At 41.0% G+C, this 23,944-nt stretch overlaps 1 protein-coding gene across 4 annotated transcripts in view; it reads left to right on the forward strand.

Moving 5' to 3' along the window:
- The window catches only part of PROX1 (prospero homeobox 1), a 51,829-nt gene extending 29,842 nt beyond the window's left edge, over window positions 1-21,987 (forward strand). For 3 of the 4 annotated variants that reach the window (XM_045536493.1, XM_045536494.1, XM_045536495.1), the window contains one exon: window positions 16,356-21,987. In XM_045536493.1, the coding sequence (XP_045392449.1) occupies window positions 16,356-16,544 (189 nt within the window). In that variant the 3' untranslated portion in view covers window positions 16,545-21,987. The remainder of the gene's footprint in view (window positions 1-16,355) is intronic. The other variant, XM_045536496.1, reaches the window with a different exon arrangement.
- Window positions 21,988-23,944: the final 1,957 nt, after the last annotated feature.

The following is a 23,944-nucleotide window of genomic DNA, read 5'->3' on the forward strand; positions in this document are numbered from 1 at the left end:
TTTTTGGTGAAGCGTAGGAGTTTAAGGCTTGAAAGTAGATTATGCTAGTTCAACAGTATGGTTTCACCTTCAGTGATTGCCCTAAGCCAGTCTCCAGTGTTGTTCTGTAAGATGACATAAAACAAATAACAATCTGTCTCCCTCCCCAACCCCAATTTTTGGCTGAGACACAAAGTAAAGATGCAAAGGGGAGATGGCTATTTGGAAAGTATAGGAAAAGGGGAACCATCTATTAATGATCATTGTACTACTGTTCTGTTAAATAGGGTGAAGCCAAGAAAAACAAATATAATCGTTCTTCTGAGGAGCAGTTGAACTAGCAAATTAGAAAGGTTTAAAATAACTACATTATAGTGTTCATGGTGACTTTCAAGGCTGAAGGGAACCCTATTTAAAGGAAATGTCTGTGTCCCTATAGCAGTTTCCTTTGGAGGAAGTGACCAACAGGATAGCCAGAATCGATTCTGCCCTCTTTGGTCTTTGAAAACAATTTCACAACAGACCTTTTGGTATTTAAAGGGAACCTGTGTATGGAAGTTGACACAACTAATATAGTCGTACCCAAAAGAGGGTCATAAAAAATTAAAGTTAGTCTTATGAATCTTTCATGAGAAGCAATGAAAAGGACACTAGTGTAGCCAAGTCCTTTGTGCTACAAGCTCTTCTTCCGGGCTCTGAGCTATTGTTCTTTCAGCTCCTCAAACAGACTTTCACTTTCAAACTGACAAAAGTCACTTAAAAGCCAGACAGCTGTACTAACACACCCACCTTACTGAGCAAGAGCCACGGGCAGGTGACGAGGCCTGCTGAGAGACTGTGTTGAAAATGAGCAGGGGCGACTCTCCCGTGCCTCGCCGTTGCTTCTGCACTCACTTTGAGATGGCCCCTTCACTGCTCATTTGTGTCCCCCCTCCAAAACGGCTTCCCCAAAATATATCTTGCATTTTCTTGGCAGTACGAAAGGTTGACATCCATGATAGTATTTATGCCTTAGGCTGTGCGGCTGGGGTCAGGTTCATGGGAGTCTGAGCACTTCGAGCAGAAGACAGGGAGGGTTTGATTTGCAGAACTCTCTGTCCCCACTTCCTTGCTCCTCTTTATTCAGACCCTTCCATTCAGTCCAAATCTCTCGGAAGCTTTTCAGATTTCTGTTGCCTCGTCAGGAGTGGCTGGGATCGGATGGAAAACACCCACCAAAGGTGTGCACGAGCCTCCCCTTTGGGTTTAAGATACAGATATAAATAGTCAGGTGGGTCGCCCTGCCCGCCTCCCAGGCCTCAGGGCAGCCGCGAGGCCTCCCTGTGTGCGCGTTACAGGCCTCCCCTCCCCTGTCACCTTGTGTACAGTCTGGTCGGTGACACTGATGGTGATTATGTCATTATTTTGCTCTGGGGGCCCTGGCACATCTGCAGAGCCCAAGCACATCTTCTTTGTTGCGTTGGCAAATGTCCCACGCCGCAAATGCTTCATTAGCCCTGCTGCCGGCCTCCTTGCCAGACGCCAGTGCCCAAATCCAGGCTTCTTTTTGCTCCGTTCTTTTGTGTCGCTGATGATCATGCATTCATCTTCCTGGTTCTTCCCCATTTTCCTCGACTTCTGAACTCCAGATGTCCCCGTTTTCTTTGCCCAAATCACTCCAAAGTCCACAGTGAGAAACAAGGTGACTCTTTACCCTTGAACCCTTCCCCACCCGTGACCACCTCGTACACTTTTTTATTCCCCAAATGAATAGTGACTTTGAATAGCTTCCCACCGTGAGGACTAACGTTTTCAAACTTGCAATTTGAAAAGATACTAAGCGATTGCTTCCAGCGTATGATGGTAGACAGAGTTAGAATTAGGGGTTATTAAATATTGCTCATTGTCTGCACGCTTTTCTCCTCTGTCCCCTACCTCTGCCCCCCTCCCTCTTTCCTGGGCTCCTTTATTTGCTTCTGCACGTTGCCACATTTTACCAATTTTCAGAAAGCACTTTAAAATGCGAGTACAGAAAATATTCTTCATGCCTCGCTGTGCATGGTGTAGTTGTCTGAAGGTTCCTTTTCTCTACATGGAATCTTCATCTCCACTCTGCCCTCTCCCAAAACCCACGGCCCCCTCCCTCTGCTGTCCCAACTTCCCCAGCCCTCAACAATGACCTATTATTAGATACTTAAAGTGATTAACACTTGGCTGTTTTGGAAACAGCTAAAACATTTCTCTCTCTAAAGTTTGATTCTGTCTGTATACCTAACAGAGCCACTACTTTTGTGAAGGTGCGCTGGTTTCTGCATTCACTGGGGTAAATTTTAGAGCTTAATATCTTAGGCTGTGATGGGTACTACGTAATTGGTATGTTTCATTTCCCCTTAAAGTTGAATGAACTGATCCGTGTTAGTGTATTACGAGCCATGGAGTTTAACCAGTTTTTGTCCCCTGACCACTACAACATAAGATGATTTAAATGTTTCCACTTTGAGTAAAACATAAGATTTTAGTTTTGAAGTAGAGTTAAAGGAGTAAGTTCGTATTTTATAGGAATCATGGTCAGATCATTGCCCTGAATTCTAATGCAAAATCCTAGAACAATTAAAGAAAACTTCCTCCAAGGAAGGAGTTGCCATATTGTTCCAGGCTCCTGAGGTTTCCAAATACCCACCAAAGATAGGCACAAGAATATGCATGAGCCCAGTTCTGAATATTAGGAACAACCTGGATGACAGGCTGAGCAGAGAGGGGTCAGCTCACTGGGTGCCCAGCCTTGGGCAGGGAGTACATTGGGAGAGGCTGGAACCTGCCACTGATTGAATCATTTTCAAAAGACTGAGGATGTACCTCAAGTATTCCTAACCTCCCAGTGTTAGATCATTCTGGTTTTATGGGTTTGTTTAAACTTTTTTTAAAACTTAACCCCATTCTCAGACTATACCATTCCTCAAGATAATCATTCTCTAAATTTATTACCTGCTGGGAAAATGGTATCTCCTTTTTATGGCTCTTAAAGTGATTCCCCTAGAACTCCGCAGGGATAGCCCGTGTTATAATATCCTGGGATTTGTGAACAGGGTTGTGTCCATATTCTCCATTTCCTTTCTGATTTTATAGACTTTGATCATTACTCCTTCTTAATCTTCATCTCTACAGATTAAGGAGCTCTAATCCTTTTTAAAAGCCTAATCTCATACAGTAAGTGGGCTGCCCCCGATCATTTTAGCTGCCCTTCTGTAATGCGCTTCCGGCCTGACTGTGTTTTTCTGAGGGACAGTTACAATCACTAAACCACAGGGCAGAATTCCAGGTGTGGGCAGCCATGCCACGGTTTGGCAATTGTGCCTTATGCACACCCAATAGGACTTTTTTTTTTTTTTTTTTTGATTGCCCCAAAAGTTTATCCTCTGAAGTTGGATTTCTTGAGTAGCATCTCAGTAGCACTTACTGGTTAAAATGATCCTATGAGACCAATTTGTCAGACTCTTGGCAAGTATTCTGGCAAATCTGATTGTGTCTGCAGGACATAGCCAGCCCCCCGCCCCGGCAAAAAAATGGGCAGATCCACTCTGCTGTCTAGATGTTTTCAGAGTTTTTGTAGCTAAAATACTGGGGTATTTGACATCATGAGGAGCCAGCCTTAGTCTTGGACTTGAGTCTATAAAAATGACAACTATAGCAAGAAAGCTCTGGTTTCAGGCAGGAAACAAAGTATTCACCTACAGGTTGTCATTATTTTATATACAAGCATCATCTTGAAATCTTAAAAAAAGAAAAATGGGAGGGAGGGAGCGTCTTTCCATGTCAGTGGCCCTGGATCAATACTAACATAGAATTTAAGAGCATGGGCTTAGAGACAGTCCCTGGGATCAAATGCCAGCCCTGCCACTTTCTAGCAGTGAAACCTTGGCAAGTGTCTTACCCACTTTGTGTCTCAGTTTCCTTACCTGTAAAATATGGAAAATAATAGTGCCTACCTCACAGAGTGGTTGTGAGAATTAAGTGAATCTACATGAGTGTGTATTAGCACAAAGTGAGTGCTGTACAAGCATTCACTTTTATTCCTTTGCAGAGCCGAGTAAATGTTATCTTATCGCAGCTACATTGGTAGCCCAACTATTGCATCATTTTCTGCTCACCCTAAATAAGCAAATAAATAAACGAGTAAACAAGGAGCTCTTGTAAGAATTGGGACAAATACGCAATGCAAAACTGGTTTTAATAAGAGAAAGTGATTCCCCCTGCCCCAAGTGTGGCTGTAAAGGCGACCCTAGCCTGGAACAGCTCCGGGATCCTGGAATCATGTGTTCCAGATGTGGAGGGCAGTGATGAGAGGCCAGAGGGCGGTGGAAGGAGAACTTGCATGGAGGGTCTGGCTTTGGCTACACCTGCCTCACTGGGCTCTACTGTGCTCACCTGCAAAGTGATCAGCTGAAACTCAGAGCTCTGTTCTAGCTCTGACATTCTATGATTCTAGAATGGAGGGCATTCTGCATTCTCTAAATAAAGTCTCTTGAGTCCTGGTCACGACACAAAGCTTTAACTAGTGAGTACGGAGGCCCTGGGAGTCCAGATGGCTTCCATGTGGGGCCACTTCTACCCTGGTGACTCTGCTGCAGCTTAATTATCTCAGTCAAAATCTCCAGAGTACCCATTGTCTTTTTCTCCCAAGGTCCTCTTTGCAGATCTAAATCTCAACAGTGCCCTAGGAGACAGGGCAACTCCCGTACTGGGATTAGAGGGACTAATTTTTCAAATTCATAAACAATTTATTGGCTGAATTAGCACTAGGCATTACACTTGCTGCTCACTTTATTTGTTGCCTTGGCTGGGGTGGCCAAGCAATGACATTTGTCAGTGATGCCCTCATGCCTTTGGGTTTTCTAAGAGGTGACACGGACCTGAACAAACTAACAGAGAGTCTGTACACCTGTCCCGACACACATTCCACGTAGGCCGCACCTCAACAAAGACAATCAGCATTTGTAATATGTATTAACCTCTAGGTGATATACATCTTCCCTCTTTCAAACAGAATTAGCTATTTTAGAAGGTGTAACTGTCTTCCCTACTAGGCTTGTTTGGTAATTTTTGCAAAACTAGCACCATCCTTTCCTTTAAATATTCCCAAAATGATAGTAATTGACATCATAAAAGTCTTTTCCATTGGGATTTTTTTTTTTTTTTTTTTGGTATGTGTGAGACTTTGTGGTTGGTAGAAATCAAATCGTCACACAAATCATTTGGATGTGTATTTTTCATTATTTGTTATGGTTATTGCACCTGACTTCTGGTTTTTGTTTGTTTGTTTTATTTTGTTTTTAAGGCTACCTTAACATTTTAAATTAAGATCTGGTACTAAAAGTAACTTTTATTAAAAGATAATATATTCACTGAGAACAGGGGTGGGGCTGGGGGCGGTGTTGAGCAACGGTGAAGGCAAAGAAATGACCAGAAGCTAAAGTAGACAGAAGAAGGTGAAAAGCTATGGTTTCGGGCTAATTTTAATATACAGTCCTATTTTCAAAGGTTTATCATTTTCAGTGACCTGAAGGTGTGTAAGATAATCTGTGTATAGACTCCTAGGTATTGATAGCATCCTAAGACACTCCCACCCCAAGCGTGACCGCAAGTCCCATTTTAGGTATTGGTAGGGGTTTAGCAGACTTCCAGAAGCCCCTGAGTTCCTTCTGGAATGTTTCTATGACTTTCCAAACTATTTACCTGTCTTGAAAGGGGGATTTTAAAGCTCTTCACAAGCTCTTAAGTAGCTTTTGATATACAGCTCATCCATCCTTAGTTTTGCAAAGGGTGATTGTGGAGAAGAGACCAATAGTATTCCCTTGAAATTTCTCTGACAGAACAAAGATCTTGCAGCCAAAACCAAGGGATGGGGTTGAGATTAATAATCTCCATCCTTTCCCAAAACAACCTGGATAATATTTGGGGTGTCATGAGCTACTGCTAGCAGAGTGCCAGCATCCCCCACAGGAAGCTCTGTCGATCACTATCCGTATGGGCCATGCTGTTCTCATTGCATCCTGCCCAAACCCCACTTCCTAGCAGCTTCTCCCCAGGCCCCTTACATCGCTCTGTCCACAGGGACACAGGGCACGCAGACTAGTTTTAATATTAGCCTAAGCGCAGCTTAATTACGAAGGTAAAGCTGCCGCAGAAAACAATCACGTAATGCATTCTCCAGCGAAACAGGAGTTAACTGTGGATTATCTGTGCCCCAGCGTTCCTGCATGCAATATTGGAGTGTTTATGCCGTGTTGTTTTTGGATAATCTCCCCTCCAAGAATGGTACCAAGCTTGGCCCTGTTCATTTCACCACCTCAGCAAAGTTAAACTTCAAGGACTGTATCAAGCCTGTCTCGAACTCAGGAACAAATGGCACGTAATTCACGGGGCTGCCTCAAAGAGACGTCGGTTAGCACTGCAGAGCAGCGGGGCCACTGATCGACGTGCTTATTAATTCCATCTACGTATCAAGCTGGTTGGTTAGAGGTGTCATGAAGCGGGGATAGATTGCTCCAGTTAGCACATTTAAATAAGCATTGGCAGGAAAACTCCTAAGGAAAAAGTTCTTAATCAAAGCAGGGCAAGACTGAAGTCCTCCTGGTCCTTGAGCTTCTCTGTGTGTGGTTTATTAACTTTATTCCCATAGACATGGGCAGCCTTAACTGTATACGCGGAATTGCATGACATTTCTGGTTAAATCTGGGTGAGTCGATCCCAGCTACCCTGCGAGAAGACCTGCTGTGCCCCATCAGTGAGGCACACAGGGTTAGAGCAGAATGAAAGAACATTAGGCCTTTAGAAAAGTTGTTGGCCCCAAGTCTGGCTAAGAGCAGGAGTTGGCAAACTATGACCTATGGGCCAGATCTGAACCTTAGTCTGGTTTTCATGGTCCCAAACAAGAATGGCTTTTATATTTTTAAACAGTTGTAAAAAAGAAGAAGAATATGCAACCTAGACTAAACGGCCCACAAAGCCTGTGTACTTTTTATCTAGCCCTTTACAGACAAAGTTTGCTGACCTCTGGCTAGAGGTTGTTTCTCTCTTTGGTGGAACATGAACTTTCTGAGATTCCTGCTAGTTCTGAAGTTCCAAAATTCTATGATTCTCTGACAGACTAGTCTTGGTCCAGCTCTCACCTGACCGGCCTAGCAGATGTGCAGTTCCAGCCGTGTGCTTCCAGCTGTTTCTAAGATCTTAAGAGTACCTGTGTACTATCTCGGAGTGAGGAGAGGAGGTGTTAGGTTTTAGTTTTCGATGCATTTTCTTTAATTTTGTTTTTATCTTGTTTACATATTTGTTTCTTTAAACTTGGAATCAGTCTTTGAGACACATGCAGAGTTTGGGAGGGAAGGAAAATTTACTCCGTTACAACAAATAATGTGACAATCATTGTGTTTCCTAACACCTATAACACCAAGACTTCCATGAGTGAGAAACTAAACTATCCACTTTAAGCATATTCAGTGAACCAAATTTCAGCCCCACTGACTAATTCTGACAGTCTCTCCTAGACATTTGTCATTCTGTTCCTGGCAAGCTAGTACCATCTTTCACTGGAGCTATGTAAGAGACAGTTTTATTTATCTTAATATCCATGGGCAGAGTTGCCCGTGGAATTCTTTCCTAATTTAAAATGTATACACAATTTAGCAACAGGTAGAATAGAAGAGGTTAAGACTCTTTTCTGTTACCTAAAAGTCACAATGATTCAAAAGGCTCCACTCTAGCACACTGTTGATAATTTTATAATGTTTTTAACGACACAGACGTTATCAACATCTTAAAGGTATAGACATGTTATTGTCAGTTCTGTATTTTCTAAATATCCACTCTTAAAAGACAAAGACTCAAATTCACATGAAGAAATAAAGAAGATGTGCAGGGTGTGTCTCTGTCTTTCGTTCATGGTGTCAGAGAAGTTCATGTGAGGAGTTTGGCCAACAGCAGCGGCCCACTCTCCACTCTGCAGACCAAAGTCCAACTCCTGTGATCCTTGTCCGTGGATTTCCCCTGTCCATTCAAGGTGGATCCTTAACCTCCCTCCCTGTCGGTTTCCATGTGACTGTTCTTCCTTTTATTACGTGTCCCCCATGGGGCTGTTTCCACCATGCCCTAGCTGGTTGCTGCTCTGCCTCGGCATTTAAAAGGGCCAGTATGGCGCTGGAGGGTGTCAGGCAGTCTAACTTGGAAGTGTCCTGCCACAGGCTCCACCTGCCAAGGTCATAGGAAGGGAGGGATGCTTTCCCTTTGCCACTTTTTCTAACTATTCCTGCAGCTCTTTCCGTCTGGCTGAGAAAAACCTTGGTGCTGTTGGGTGGATCATCACTCCTGCTCCTTCCCTGGCCTTTCCCCGGGGTTTGCTTCCCCCAAGCTCTCCCCCACCCCCCAAATTAACATGACATTGCCTGGTGAGCACAGAACATGAGCAGCTTCCACCAGCTGAAACCTCTGATCCCAAACTCACTAGAGAGTTTGGCTTCGGGATTTTGGCAGGAAGGCCTGTTGCCCATCAGGTCAGCATGAATAAAGATTTCTTTCTTCCTTTCTTTTTTAAAGTCGAGCATCAGTTGAAACTGCTCCCAATGCTCTGTCTCTCAAGACAATTTACCCCTTTCTCCTAAATACGTTTTCTCTGTTCTGAAGGCCTGGTAATGTTGTTTTATTCTTTTCCTATGAAACAACTAAGACATCTACGATATGTAAAATTTGAAAGCCAAATCAATCCTAAACCAATCTTATCATTTTTAAAGTCTGTTTATCCAGCTTTGTAGTAGGAACAAGCAGACTGTCTGAAGGCCACATACTTTGCAAACCTTGGTTGCAACACGTTTGCCCAGTTTTGAAACTGTCTTTATCTCGCCGAGAAAACGAAAATCTATTTGACAAAGTGGCACTCTGGCCAGTTTATCTTGCAATATGGCTTTAGCTCACTGAGTCTATTGATTTCCTTAAATTAATGTTTACAGAATGCTACTGAATTTTGCTCAACAGAACATTGTTCTTTCGAAGCTTTGTAAAAAAAAAAAACACAAAAAAACGATACAGACTGTTATTGCCATGTGTTCCTTTGCTTAGACGAAGGAAACATAGTTTTTTTTTTTGTTTTTTGTTTAAGGAAAACCTTGAACTATAGCCACTTCCTGCAAGCATTTACTCTTCACATATTTAAGTAGGAAAACATGTAACTAGAAAGTGGGCCCACTCTTAGAGACCCAGCCTGCATGTGCTGGGTCGAATCCTTTAACGATTCGAATCGAATCCTTTAACGTCCCTGAAAGGTGAATGCCACCTGGAGCATCAGAGGGAGACAGACTTTAGTCCTAAACCCAGTAGATGCTGAAGAATCTTTCTCTGCCTCATTTGGTGTAACCGGCAGACATCTGAAAGCAGCTTCGCAGCCAGTGCTCCTGGCTCATGCTAGTCGCTCCAAACATGAGCATCCTAATGAAAATTCAAGCGCCATTTAGCCATTTGTGGGGAACTCTAAATATAACACCTTGTTCTTTGACCATGGTGCTCAGTGTTTAATACACAAAACCTAATCTCTAAAGATGATTTTAAAACTGGCCTTCCCAGGGAAGTACACATGTCCATTAAGCTAGCAACAGTGCAGAAAACAGGGACGTGAGTTGCAGTTAAGAAATGACAAAAACAAAACTTAGGAAACACCAAGCAACTTTTCTGCACTGGTTCATTCAGCCAATATTAAACCACCCAAGCAAACCTCCTCAAAGCATCTCTCAAAACGCTATGTTGCACACATTTATTAATCACAGTAAAATGCTTCCCAGGAATTAGGGCTTCTCTTTAAAGGTTCAAACCACCACCTTACATTTATTTGGATGGTATTTTATGCTTTCCAAGGCACATTCATTTTTCCTTTCCCATTTAATCCTTCCCTATAATAAGAAAGCATTGGAATACAATTCCACGATTCACTGTGTGTAGCATCCTGCACCATCTCGTCCCTTCTGAAGGGCCATTTAGTCCCCGGCTGTACACACAGCCTAAATGCATGCATGACTGCAAAGCGAGACCCTTAGTAACAGCATCTTGTGACCATATTTCATAGCTCCATGATTCTTCTTTTCTGCCTCTGGCAGGAGAGTTCAGCGTGAGTGAGACAGTGGAGCAGCAACAACGTATCTGCTCTTGCCTTTTCATCTGATAATCTCTATGAGGAGTTACTAAAGCATCTGAGTTTATCCATTTAAGTCCACTCTGTCTGCAATATAAGTCCCCAGCTTGTGCCACTGCTGTCAGGAGATAGGTCTCTCCTTGATCAATATTTACTTAACAAACAGCAGGGATGGGAGAGTTTGTTTAGAGGAATCGTGGGCACACTAGGGTGAATGAATGCTCGGGAAAGTACTTCAACTGTTTGTTTCCTTCCCTGAGACCTTTGTGTGTATGTGTGTGTGCATGCACACGTGCAGATGCCGTTTCTCTTTTTAACTTCTTCAAAGACACTTAGAAGTCATCTAGAAAAATCCCTCGCTCTAGACGATCAGTACATTGTTTATACCGCACGAGAGCTGATGATGCAAGTTCAGTTTTGAAAAGCCCAGCAAAGTTTGGTGTTCCTCTTGTGCTCCTATACAGGTTAAACATTTTGGAATGACTCTTAGGATGAACTAAATATACAAGGATCTTCCTTTGACCCCTTTCAGATGAGTGGAAGGGAAGAAAATGCAGATGGAAACCATAAAAGCAGTTTGACAAGGCAACTGTAACTATATATTTTTGATGGCATTACAGATACATATATTTTTTTAAAGCCCAAGGGAAGAAAAGTAGCTCTCTCCAGATTTTCAGGGCTGCTCACCCAGTTTTCGGCATTAGACGTATTTAACTCTCATCATAAATATGAATTCCACGGTGGCAAAGTGAGGGAGCACTGTTCTTTCAACCTCACCGAAACAATTGCTTGAAGGCTCTAGTCAGCGCCTTCAATGCGGTTGAGTTGGAGGCATCTGGGGCTAGTTGGAGGGGTTTTGTTTCTGTGTGTGGGGAGAGGCTGGGGGCGCTGGGGGAGTTATTTATTTATTTGATTTTGTGAATCGGAGTTGTAAAAGCCATCTGAAATATTCATGCAGAATAGTCTGAGAAGCCCGTTTCTGTTTTATTTACTGCACAGTAGAACAGCCACAGCGGATTAGTTCTACAATACCCGTAACAAAAGCCCAACAGCTGATGCATGTGATGTTAGGAGGTGACAAAACAGTTAAAGTATGCTGCTGGCTACAGGCAAGCAGTCAGCAGATGCAGACAAAAGGGTTTGTGACAAGAATAACTCTCTCTCCAAGGCGAGCAGTGAAGAGTATCCAAAATACCAGTACCCTTTTCTCCTTGACATTGTCTTCTTACAGTCAGCATTTTATTGCCCTTTTATAGTAGTAAAGAAAATGGAGGAGGAAGGAGAAAGAAAACCCACACACAAACTAATTCACCAAAATATTAGGCAGCGTTTTACTTTTCCATTCCTTAGCCACGCCTGCCCGTACGTATGGGTTCCTTGCCGTTTCTCCATTGAAGCAAGTTAAAAAAAAAAAACAAAAAACAGCTTAAAAGATGAGCTGTAAAGATGATCTCCCTTGATAAGGTTGTAATCTATTGATAAGCTCGATTGGCCATTTGAGCCTTCGGTTATTGGGAAGGGGCTAGGGAGAGAGGTCGATGCCCGGTTTGTTTTCTGTGCATTTTAGTAAAGATCATTTCACTGATGAAATGAGGCCAGTGGGCCAGTTTTTAAAGGAGATCGAGGATGGAGGAGTGTCCGTGGAGAGGTATGCAAGGGGCAAGGTTTAGGTCCCTCACAAGAGGCTGATGAATGAGCTTACGGATGGCTCAGAGGTGTGAAAAATCAGCTTCTCTGTCTCCAGAAAATAGGAGAGGCTGTCTTCTTTTTAACCTTTGTAATTCCCCTTCTATTCTCTGTGACATTCATTCAGCTGCCAAGAGCGTTTGGCAAGGTTTGGGCCAGCAAGCACACTTCCAGTGACCGCTAACCTTGGTATGTCCTGACACTTATGATGAGTATCTGCAGGACACAGAAGGCAGGCAGCCTGCTCTGTCAGGCTTTTATTATGTACTGCAGAGGCTAGGGACAGTCAGTTTAATAAAACAAATCATCCTTGAAGGTAAAGCAACTGGGAAGAGGAGGAGGAAGACGGGGGAAAATGTGTCTTTGCCACTCATTCTGATTTAAAAAAATAAATAAATAAGAACAGCCAAGCACCCATCCACCCAATACACCGTGTCCGTGTGCACCCCAGCTGTGGACGGAGCAGACTGGGGAACCTCCTCCCATTTCCCTGAAGCCCACAGGGCCCTCGTTTGCCCTGAGGAGACTCAAGTACAAATTGCGATGAAATTGGTAGATGTTGATAACCAGCCTCCTTCAAATTTGTGAGTGCATTTGAGGGCCTCGTCACAATCACAGCCTCCTCCAAATATCAAGGCAAGACCATCTGAGGTGAGGTACCTATATTGGGATGCCTTTTTATCAAAACAAAGTTTCCACTCTCCTCTCCTAAGGAACGCTGGGCAAAGCAGCTCCCACAATAGCCTCAGCGTTCCAGCCAAAGACTTTGGAAGCCTTTTGTTTTTTCCCTGTGGCATGTCCAAAGGCTTGGCCTTCCCCCACCCCGCGGCCTCCCCCCCCAGCAGCCTGCATTGTCTTGCATTCCAGTGACTTGATTGACTGTTGCCACCTGATGCTGAGGAGATACTCTAGGGTTCATTCTGCAGATTGTTGGGTTCTATTAAAAGAAACCTAGATAAGGGATTACTTGTCACTAAGGGATTTTCTGCAGATGTTTATTGGTGATTGGAAAGCCATTAGGTGTTAAGAAGTACAGAAAAATATGAGCAACATCATTCTCATAAGCCTGAATTCTAAGGTGCCCCCACAAAAACATCAGAAAGCACCCCCCTTACTCGGTTTAACGGAGCTGGGGAAAGTTTTCAAGCAGAGAAATGAGAGTCCCTTTTTCCATGCACGACATTTCTACCTGTGGATGGAATTCACTGGCACCCTCTCAGAAGATCGGTTGCTACCCAACAGTGGACCTCTGGAGCCACCAAAAAAGATCAGTTGCTCCAGTATTACAGGATCTCATTATAACTTTCTTTTATCCACCCCAGTCCATTGCATGAGTATTGCCTCCAAGTAAGCACTAAATTAGAAAGCCATTTCACTTGTTTACAAAGAATTCATCCCTTCCCCAACATAAACCAATAACCAAAGTCTCCTCCTGGGAATCTTTTATACTATTCCCATTTATGTTGAAGTTACTAGCACCTCTGTGGTTTTTCTAGATTGCAGATCCACAACTTGTCAAGGTTTTGATGCCTTATATAAATAGTTGAAATTGCTAAAAAAAAATTTTTTTAAAAAACACACAAAAACATTAAAAGTGAGCCAGCATGGTTTAAGGGGAAGATACCGTATTTTACATGAGTTTCTTTATTTCATAATTTCTTCACCCCACAGAATCTCATAATTTCTGACCTTTCTTCATCTATAAAGTGAGGATTTCTGTTCCAACTCTTTAAATTCTATCTTATTGTATCATTATTTTAAGCTTCCTTTATTTAAGTATTGAGGAAGAATATAACTGCTCCTCTAGAGCAATATGGACTAAAGCAGAGGCAAAATCTCATTATGAACAATTTCTCAAATGACTTTGCCAAAGATACTCCGCCGAGCATTTTGGGGGACACACAGAAGGGGAACCGTGCCTCCTTATCTGAAGACACCTTGTGACAAGGTAATTGAGACTAGATGTAAGCAGGTGAAAAATAACATCAAGACACAAACAGAAAAACAAACGATATAGGACAGCCTGTGATTCCTACCACAAGAAATGAATGTTTAAAACCGGGTAGAACCCACGAGAAACCGTTAACAAACATGGTGAACCATAAAAATAATGAGGCAGAGGCTGCACCCAACCCCCAAAGATGCTACCTTGATTTGTTCTCAGGAATATTCTACACCTACACTTCCCTCCCTCCTCTGGTGCTGATGTTGTTCTAGATGCATCTCCCTCCTCTGACAGTTTCCATCACTGCCCCCCTTCCCTGGGCCTCCGGTGCAGCTCCTGGGGTGGGCGGGGCTTCCGGCCTTCTCGGGCTTCCTGGGAGCAGCTGCCCACGCCCTTCATCCCTCCCCTTCATCCCTGAAACCCTCTGCCACGCCATGCTGCCTCCCTGAGCGTTCAAGGAGCACAGACACAAGTCGAGGCTCTGTTGCCAATGGCCAGTGAAACCACGCTCCTTGAAATGTTTATTTTAATAAATGCCTATGATTATGTTTCTGTAGCATTTGGCTAGCAGCTCCCAGACCAAGTAGTTAGAGTGGGTGGTTGCCCTGCCCAGCTGCGCTGCAGCCAGGTTCATCTCTGTGGTGCCCGTTTGATAAAACGTGAAGGATTATCTTAGGGGGGAAGTGGGGAGAGGAGTCAAAAAGACTGCTTAATAACTGTTTATTGGTAGAAGGTGTGAGTTGGAGGGCTAAGCGCTCCCCCAGCAAATACTCATATATCGAGAAGATTTTAGGGGAAATCACCAAAGGGGAAAATCCACATGAATTCTCAGCAGGAAATGGCGGTTGGGTGTCTGGGTTTGCATATCCGTGGGGGATGAGGAGCCTGTTTGGGTGAATTTCCAGGCAGCATTGGGAACTACGTCCTGAGAAATGGGCCAGGGTGGAAGTTTTTGGGAAGAGCTGCTCAAAATTCTTACTTTTTTAAGACTCTGATTGCCCCCAAAGGGGAGCCCTTTTATTTTTTTCTGGAGAGTTATTAGGTTTCTTTATAAAAGACGATTGACTTCCCTTTGGGAGCAATGCACTTCTTTGTCCAGTTTTAAATGTGAAAAACAGGGATGTCTGGTGACTAGTCTAGTTTTCTTTACCAGTTACTATCATAAAAAGGCCCATTGCACCAGTTGAGAAAAGGTAAGGAGAAAAGGATGGAACATGTTTAACATAATACCTCCCTTTTATTTACCGCAGTGGCATGTCTGAACTGAGATGAAAATCTTTTGTCTCTTATATATGTGTAGACAGATTTGTCTACACATACAACTACGATACATTTATGTCCTCATGTCTGCCCTTAATGTAAAAATAAAACATTACTAATGCATAAGTACCCCACTAAAAGAAATCTACTAAGTGTCAGTGTGTGCTTGGAAAATTATGAGTTCATGGAATTATTCTGTGAATCTGTTATGTTGGTGTGGGAAAAGATAGGCTGTGCTTTGCTATGAGTAACTTGCAAAGAATGCTAAATAAGTACATCATAGCTACTGTGTGCCCTACTCAAGCGATCAGACTCTTAAATGGATAATTAAGAGAATACACACATATACACACGTGCACATACACATACACATAACACACATACATATTAATTTCTGTGAAAGAAAAGGCTTAACAAATAGTGATTCTAAAAAGAATATTTGGGAAATGTTTTTCTTGGAATATAATGACCTTGAACAATTCCCTTGATCTCTCTGAGCCTCAGTTTCTCATAGTATAATTGGGATAACAACTCATAGAGAGATTGGGAGAATTAATAACATAACTCACATTCAGCACATACCACAGTGTCTATCACAATAGTAAGCACTCAATAGATGTCAGTTTTTGTTATTAGCAGCTGCATAAATCACTCTCTTATGGAGCAATTCTAATCTCAAGGTAGTTTCTGATATAGTATTTTGGGATTCAGTTTAAATGTCATATTTAGTGACTTCGTGTTAATGTCATCATCTCACTCCTTTACGTGTGCAGAGTATGCGAGGTACTTCGTACTGCAGGTCACTTCAATATACAATTTAGCGTTTGAGTCAACAATCCTCTGAGACAAACAGGAAACTGAGATTTTAGATGATTTTCTTCATGTAAAGTGTGAGTAAAAGTTCATATAGAAACCCAGTTATTTATTATCTTCTTTTGAGAACACATTTTGTTTTCATAATGAAAATCAAAAGGAAATATAATTTGAATTCTGAAAAATTAATTGGAGACTTTCTTCTGGAATGTACCTATTTAATGAACTGAAGCATTCGAACAGTCACACCCACTTTTTCTACCCTAATATTCACAGTGAAATCCTAGTTTTTCGGTAGCTCTGCATGGAGCCTTTGTACAGGTCTGTTTCTAAGACTCTACAAAGCTGTCAACCCCACGTCACAATGCTGCTATGTATAACAACTTTACATAAGAAAATAAGGGCTGGCCATTTTTAGAAAATGCAGGTGCCGTGTAAGCCACTTTCTTAGCTCAGTTTCCTTGGAAGAACCATAGACCTGAAACTGAAAACTTTATTAATACCATTGTCTCCTTGTATCAGCAGGTTCCAGAGAGATTCCTGGAAGTTGCACAGATCACATTACGGGAGTTTTTCAATGCCATTATCGCAGGCAAAGATGTTGATCCTTCCTGGAAGAAGGCCATATACAAGGTTATCTGCAAGCTGGATAGTGAAGTCCCTGAGATTTTCAAATCCCCGAACTGCCTACAAGAGCTGCTTCATGAGTAGAAATTTCAACAACTCTTTCTGAATGTATGAATAGTAGCAGTCCCCTTTGGATGTCCAAGTTCTATGTGTCTAGATTTTGATTTCCTATATATGTGTATGGGAGGCATGGATATGTTATGAAATCAGCTGGTAATTCCTCCTCATCATCTTTCCTTCATTTCCTTTTGTTTTCCATTGAAAGGGGATGGTTATTTTCCTTCCGCCTTTAGTTTACTTTTGCCCAAGGCCCTTAACATTTGGAGACTTAAAATAGGGTTAATTTTCAGGGAAAAAGAATGTTGGCGTGTGTAAAGTCTGTATTAGCAAGGAAGGGCATTTGCGAACGATGCGTCCACTTAATTGATGGCTTATTGCAAATGGCGGTTGGCCGAGGAAAACCCATGACACAGCACAACTCTGCAGACAGTGATGTGTCTCTTGTTTTTACTGCTAAGAAGGTCTGAAAACTCAATGAAACCACTTCATACACTGAAACATCTTGTTTGGTTTGAAAGCAATGAGTAGTTTTTTCTTACATGTTTGAAAATAATGCCAATGACAGATGAACAGCTCACTTTGCAAAAGTTCCCCAAAAGGCCTAAAAGAAAAACAATCACTAACTATCAAGCCTTTCCTAAGAGAAATGACAAGCACCCCCCACACTAGTACCAGTTTCTTATGGAAGGCAAAGCAATTTTGCACAAAACTGACTCTTTCGAGATGAGACTGGAAATTCATACCTGATCTAGCCACCTCTCTAAACTTTACCGTAGGTTCTTCTTCTGAATAAGGGAGCTGATATCATTCTTCATAGGAAAAAAACCCTATAACTTGTTTTCATTTTCAGTTTATTTTGCTTCAGATAGTAAAAGGCACATAAGTTTCAAATTTACTCTGCTCAACGTTGTTGATATGCTTAACAGGATTATTATTTCTATTTAATTAACACCTTTTTTTCCTAAAACACTGTTTTCTGAATATCTTTCTACAGTAAGGAATAAAAAAATCCCAACTTGACCATAAGATTCTTGCCTACACTAGAAGTTTGTTGACAACTGTTGGCTGGCTTGATCTTCCTTCGCATATGAGAATAACCTACTCTCATATACAATTCCACACTACCCTCGTGGGTGTTCTAAGTGATGACAGTCTAATTAAGCATTTCTTCATTTTAGATATAGCATTTTAAAGCAATTGATAATGCCTCTTCTAATTCAGAAGCTAGTATTGACCAAAATGTGAGAAGAGTGTATAGCATAAGAAAGTTTGGGGTTAACCCAAAAGACACAATTTCAGCGCACATGAGAAAGCTAGCTGCTATTTTATGCTTTCTTCAATGGTTCTCCTCTTTCTCCCTTTTTTTTTTCCAGTTTTTCAATGATGTACAATGTCCCATACTTGCATTTAGAAATCATATGGCATTCACACTTGTTCTTTTCTTAGATGGGTTTTTGTGTGCAGATGCAGTAAGAATTCATTGTTCATTCTAATAGTGTTTTCCAGACCCCTCCTTCCTCTTAGGTAATTTGATATACACCTCCTAAAATGACACAGTAACAAATCTGGTATTTAGTATATATGGAACATAAATGCCATTTTCCCTTAATTTTTATAAAAATTACATTTGACTTTGGAAAGCGCAGGTTTTGACCCATGTGACTGACTAGCTGACCTGATTGCTGAAATTTAACGTCATTTATAAATTCTGCTGATGGACAGGAATGTATGAACGCAATTATTGTCAGCACAAAGCCTTAAAACCTGCTGACTTTAAATGAAATGGTGCAGTCCTATGACGCTCTGCATCATTCAGGAGACTAACAGGCCTTCTCAGTGTGGACAGAGAGTGCAGTGGCCTGGCCTGGGCACCGACAGCTTCTCTCTGCACCAGGGGCCAAACACATCTCCCAGCTCACACTCTCCTACACAATGCACAGTCATTAGATCCAATTTGTTATTTTTCTGGCTTGCTTTAAAAAAAAAAAAAAGTTCGGGTAATCATTACATTGGAATAAAGTGGGGAAAAAAATCCAATCAGCACAGAGTAAGGAAGCAATCTCAACGTGTAGTCACACTCGTTTTGACTTGCTGCGTTGGAAAGAGTATGACTTTCGTTGCTCATGTCAGTACACAACTGGGTCTTTGCTGTTCCATGTAATTTTTATCAACATCGTGTTGCCGTTTGCAAGGTAAAAGGCAAAGCTGTAGTGTATTCACCTGCGTAGACAGATTGCTAGGTATCTTTTTGATCTGGGGCAAGTTCACTATTGATTCCAGACTTATTTGGATTTTTAATCTTATTTTCTCCTGCCTTTCTAATTTAAATAGACAAATTAAGCAAAAGTATGTGTTCACCACCAAATGTTGATGCATTTATCTACTGATAATATCCTCTCAATGTGCACTGAGGCATAGAAATTATTTCAGAGTAGAAATTGCAGCATGAGAATACACGCACCTCTTTGTTCTGAAAATAGAACTCTATCACTTTACTTTCAGGTGTTTTTTTTCCCCTTTTACAGTCATAAAATCTTGTGCCTCCCAGTGCATTGGAAAATGGCAAAAGCCTGTCTCTCAAAACTCCTATAGAACACTTTTTGTTTGTTTGTTTGTTTTCTAATGACCACCTTTCAAATCTTAGCTCGACTCTCACCAAGTGAAAATTGGCTAGTTGGGAGAAAGTTAACTTTCTGTGGTGGGAGAGTGAAGAATGAGGGACAGTTTACATATGAAAAAACAAGTCTAAAGTCCATGTTGAAATACCACACAACCCCTTCTCTTCTGCTAACCCTAAATTATTTTTGCATATACACTTGAGGTTATAGTCTGTGCCTAGACCTAAAATGCACCAGCGGGGGGGATTTTTAAAAATCCTTCAAAATACCAGTTTTTTCCCACAAGTACAATTGTTCTTGTGCCTTCTGTGGCTTTCGATTTCATCTTTTTGACTTTATTTCCAATTACTACAGCTGCAATAAACACTAGATTTTTTTTCTGGCTGTTTGACATAACGTTGATAGCTATGCATATTTTGTGTCTTTTTAAAACAAAGCGGGAGAATACGTTTTTGAAGAAGAGAATTTTTAGAACAGTTTGATACCGCAAATTATTTTTTCCTCAATTGTTTGAGCAGCATTCGAGTTTTGAAAATTCTTGTAGAAGCCAATTTTTTGTAACTGTGGTGCAAATCTTGTGTTTTCTTAGCCTAATGAAAAGTAGTATAGAAGCAATATTTCATACCATGTGCTATATATGTGTGCGCAGGTGTGTGAACATAAAAACACATACACACATATACACACATGTAAAAATATACATATATATATATGCGTGTGAAGTGGAAAGCTTACCTTTTCCTATCTAGATTTAAGAACCTATTTTAGACATCTGTTATGTTTTGTGAAAAGAATGTTCTATTTGCAACAAAACATTTAATTCTTACTGTATCTCTGGCTGTTTAATGAGGACGTTTCACATTAAATGGTAAAACACGTGGAAGATGTTAGAATGTAGTAATTATTTAAGTAAATGTTCACCCACATATTCCTGAAGTTTGCTTTGTGCCTCCGCGAGTATTATTTAATTAAAGTGTTTTATGTTTGCAGAATCTTTGTTACTGTACTAGGGATGTGGGTGAATATCATTTAAAAAAATTTAAAACAACAAAAAAAAGCAAAACAGAAACACTAAAGCAAGAGGGGAACTTTTATAAAGCAATGTAAATATTTAACCTCATGGCTGTTGTTACGTAAGACATGAGATTTTAATAAATAACTACATTCTCACAACATCTGTTGAATTTATTAGGAACACTACAGTGACTGTATAGACAGTTGAAAGCATTCTTGGAAATCCTGCTCTCTACTTTTAAAAGATAACAGTCTCTTTTATCAGATGTCAAGGGCAAGGGTAATGCAGTTTCTGTACATTTATGAAATTTCTTTTCTATGTACATGAAGACATTTAGTAAGTACCCCCCCCCACCACACATACACACACACACACAAACACACACACACACAAACACACACACACACACATCACGCAGGTTAATAGTAAGTCATAAAGCTAAAGATTTGGGGGCATTCAAAATAGGATGTCACCCAGAAACAATCATAAATTCATGAAAGAAAAAGTGGTTTACAGAATCCCCTGAAAGAAACCGTGTATATGTGAAGAGAGTGCAGAATCTCTTTGCCATGTATATTATAGCGTATTCATTGGTGTGAATAGTACAAATGTTTCCCTTCTGGTACAAACTCTGTGTTTGCAAATTACAAGAAGCATTGTTTTCAAAAAGCTCCCCTTAAAAAATGTAACTGGTTTATATGAGTAAGCAGTTACTGTATTGCACTTAAATGTTATGTTGAAGGAAATGCAGTTTTGTTTTCTGTAGATCTGTCAGTTGTAAACCATCTATAAAACTAAAGCTAAAATGCTCATATTCAGAGCTGGGATCAAAACTGGTATTTAACCTTTGCATCTTCTTATAATTATCCTTCTAAGAATATAACAGATTCTGGAAGCATCTGGACTTTGAGTCTTTTCAACTGAGCCCTCTCTCAAATCCAACACCCTCCTCCCGCAAAATGCACACACAGAAACAGAAAAGGCAAATGAGCTGGCCTTCTTTTGTGAAAATGTATTCATTCTGTATTTTTTAAATATCTAATTCCTCCACGTAGGAGGATAAAGCATTTTAAAATTGTATATTACCACTTCAAATTTAGAAGTAGAAGAAAATGTATTTGGGGTTGGTCTCAGCACTACCTAGAAGAATCAAAGGTCGTGGCTTCCCTCGATACTGTCCCAGCCATTTCTCATGTGTATATAGTATAAACCGTGACAAAACACTGCCTTTATATTATTTAGCAATATGTTGTAAATAGCATTATTAAGCTCTTTTTTTTTGTAATAAAGACCCTTTGATTTGAATATAGGACAATAACTGAACTGATAAAGTCAATTTTTGATTTTTTTTTTTTTAGCTAGAGGCAATTTCAATTGTGGATTTTTGTTGTTGTCTATTGTTCTGAAGACTTTGCATAATTTATTGGTTTAATTTATCCTAATTTATTTGATGAAGGTGTACAATTTTGTATTACCAAGGATGTACTGTAATATTAATTGATATGATAAACACAATGAGACTCCCTGTCCATATTAAAAAGAAAATAAAAAGGTGCAGTAGACAATTGATTTTAAAGTAAAAGTAAAAAATTTAGTTTGGCAGCTACTAAATTTCAAAACAGGAAAAAAAAAAGTTGTGGGGAGGGTGGGAAAGGGGTTTTACTTTGTGTGTTTTAAGCTTTTGTATACTCTCCAAACTTTTACCTTTTGCTTTGTACCACTTAAAGGATACAGTAGTCCAATTGCCTTGTGTGCCTTCCATCTCCTCTTAAACTGAATGTATGTGCAGTATATATGCAAGCTTGTGCAAAATAAAATATACATTACAAGCTCAGTGCCGCTTGATTTTTTTTTTAACATGTGACATTTGATTTTTGGACCTGTGTCCAGTTGTAGACAGTAGGTTAGTTGTACCTGTGCTATCAAGTATGGAGTTCTCCTTTCATTACAGTTCTTAACTCTGTGTGCCTCACATCAATGCACACACTCCTAGAAATGACCTCCGCACTTCAGATGCTTGTAGTAATTGCCTCCATTTCTCTCTGCAACTTCTCTCAGATGAGTATGAGTGCCCATTTTACAGCTGAACATATAATCTTCACAAGCTAATAATACAGAAAGGACTGGTTTTATTCATTTTTATCTCCATTAAAGTAATCATAAACGGTTAACAAGTTTTTCTTAAAAACTAACAGCTAAAAATCAGCACCTATTCACAATTTATTAACACATGCTGAGGTGAGATATAGATGCCCCTGGATAAAAGTCATGGAAACACGTCGAATGTTTGCCATGTGTTGCCAAATTCTGGGGATCACTTCTGTTTTTTAAAAAGTACAAAATACAAGAGAAGAGTATATAAAGGAAAACAGCTGATCCAATTTTAGAAAACTGATACAATACAATAATAACTAAGCAAAATTATGAAAGATTACTAAAGAAATAAATGGTGCTGTAACCCCTCACCAACAATATAACCTTTCGGAGGGAGGCTTTACACTGGGGTAAAAACATGAAGGGTAGCTTTGGAAACTTCAGGAAAATCCATTAAGACAGCATGGCTTTGGGTGTCAGAAGACCTGCCTCCAATCAATTCAATTCTAAAAATCTTTACCAGGGCTACCCAGAGAAACCTAAACAAGTCACCTAACCTTTCAGCATCCCAGGAGAATTAAAAGAATTATAAAGGCTAAGGGATTGTTAGAGTCGGTTTAGCCACCATGTTGACTTTCCCCAAAGGATTCCTACATGCCAAAAAAATGGTGCTTCTCATCCGAAGGCCAATTTAAATTGCAGGGCAAGGCAAGGGCAAAATTCTGAAACTGGCCAAGTGTGACTCTGGATCCTTCTCTCTCTGTTCCTGATTTGCTTTCCCTTCAGTAAGTGGCTCTTCTTCTTGCCAAGCATCTAGTGCTCTTGGGTTGCCCCAGCCCTCCCTCTGCTCCCAGTGAGGAGCCATCGAGTCAAGCTAACATTAAGACATCACTGACTTGACATGTTTCTCTTGACACACATATGCATTTAAAAAAAGTGGTGGCTCGTGGCTACAATCCCAGCATTTCAGGAGGCTGAGGAGTTTGAGACCAGCCTGGGCAACGTAGCAAGACCCCAACTCTACAAAAAATTTTATTAAAAATCAGCAGGGTACGGTGACATGTGCCTGTAGTCCCAGCTACTCAGGAGGCTGAGGAAGAAGGATCGCTTGAGCCCAGGAGTTTGAGATTGCAGTGAGCTATGGTGATGTCCTTGCACCCCAGCCCAGGTGACAGAGTGAGACCAGTCTCCAGTGGAGAAGTGTACCTCCTTCTGTGAGTTCTTAGGATCAATTTTGGGGAGATTTAGAAGAACTCTATGACCATGGGCAAGAAACAAATCCTGGAGAGGGAGGGGAAGGAATCCCGGGAGATAGAAATGCCTTGAGAAGTCATACTGCCTTCAGCCAAGGTGCACCCACAGGTGAAACCAACCAGAAGACCTGGTCTTATGTTTGGTGGGGAAGGCCCTGAGTCCCTAATCACTCGCTTTCAGGTGACATCAGACCTAATATGAAACCAGTAAAAATGTATTCCTGCACATTGTATTCCTTGCTTCCTTCCTTCCTTTCTATCTCTTTCTTTCTTTCTCTTCCTTTCTTACTTTCTTTCTCTCTCTCTTTTTCTTTTCTTTCTTTCCACTGGAGACTGGTTACAAAGAAAAACGATTAGCACTGAAGAAATTTCAGAGATAATCTAACTCAGTGGCTTTTACTCCGTAGATCACTAGAGTAAGGTGGTATTACCTCAGGGGCCACA

This window comes from Lemur catta, chromosome 23, assembly GCF_020740605.2.
Source record: "Lemur catta isolate mLemCat1 chromosome 23, mLemCat1.pri, whole genome shotgun sequence".
Taxonomy (NCBI): domain Eukaryota; kingdom Metazoa; phylum Chordata; class Mammalia; order Primates; family Lemuridae; genus Lemur; species Lemur catta.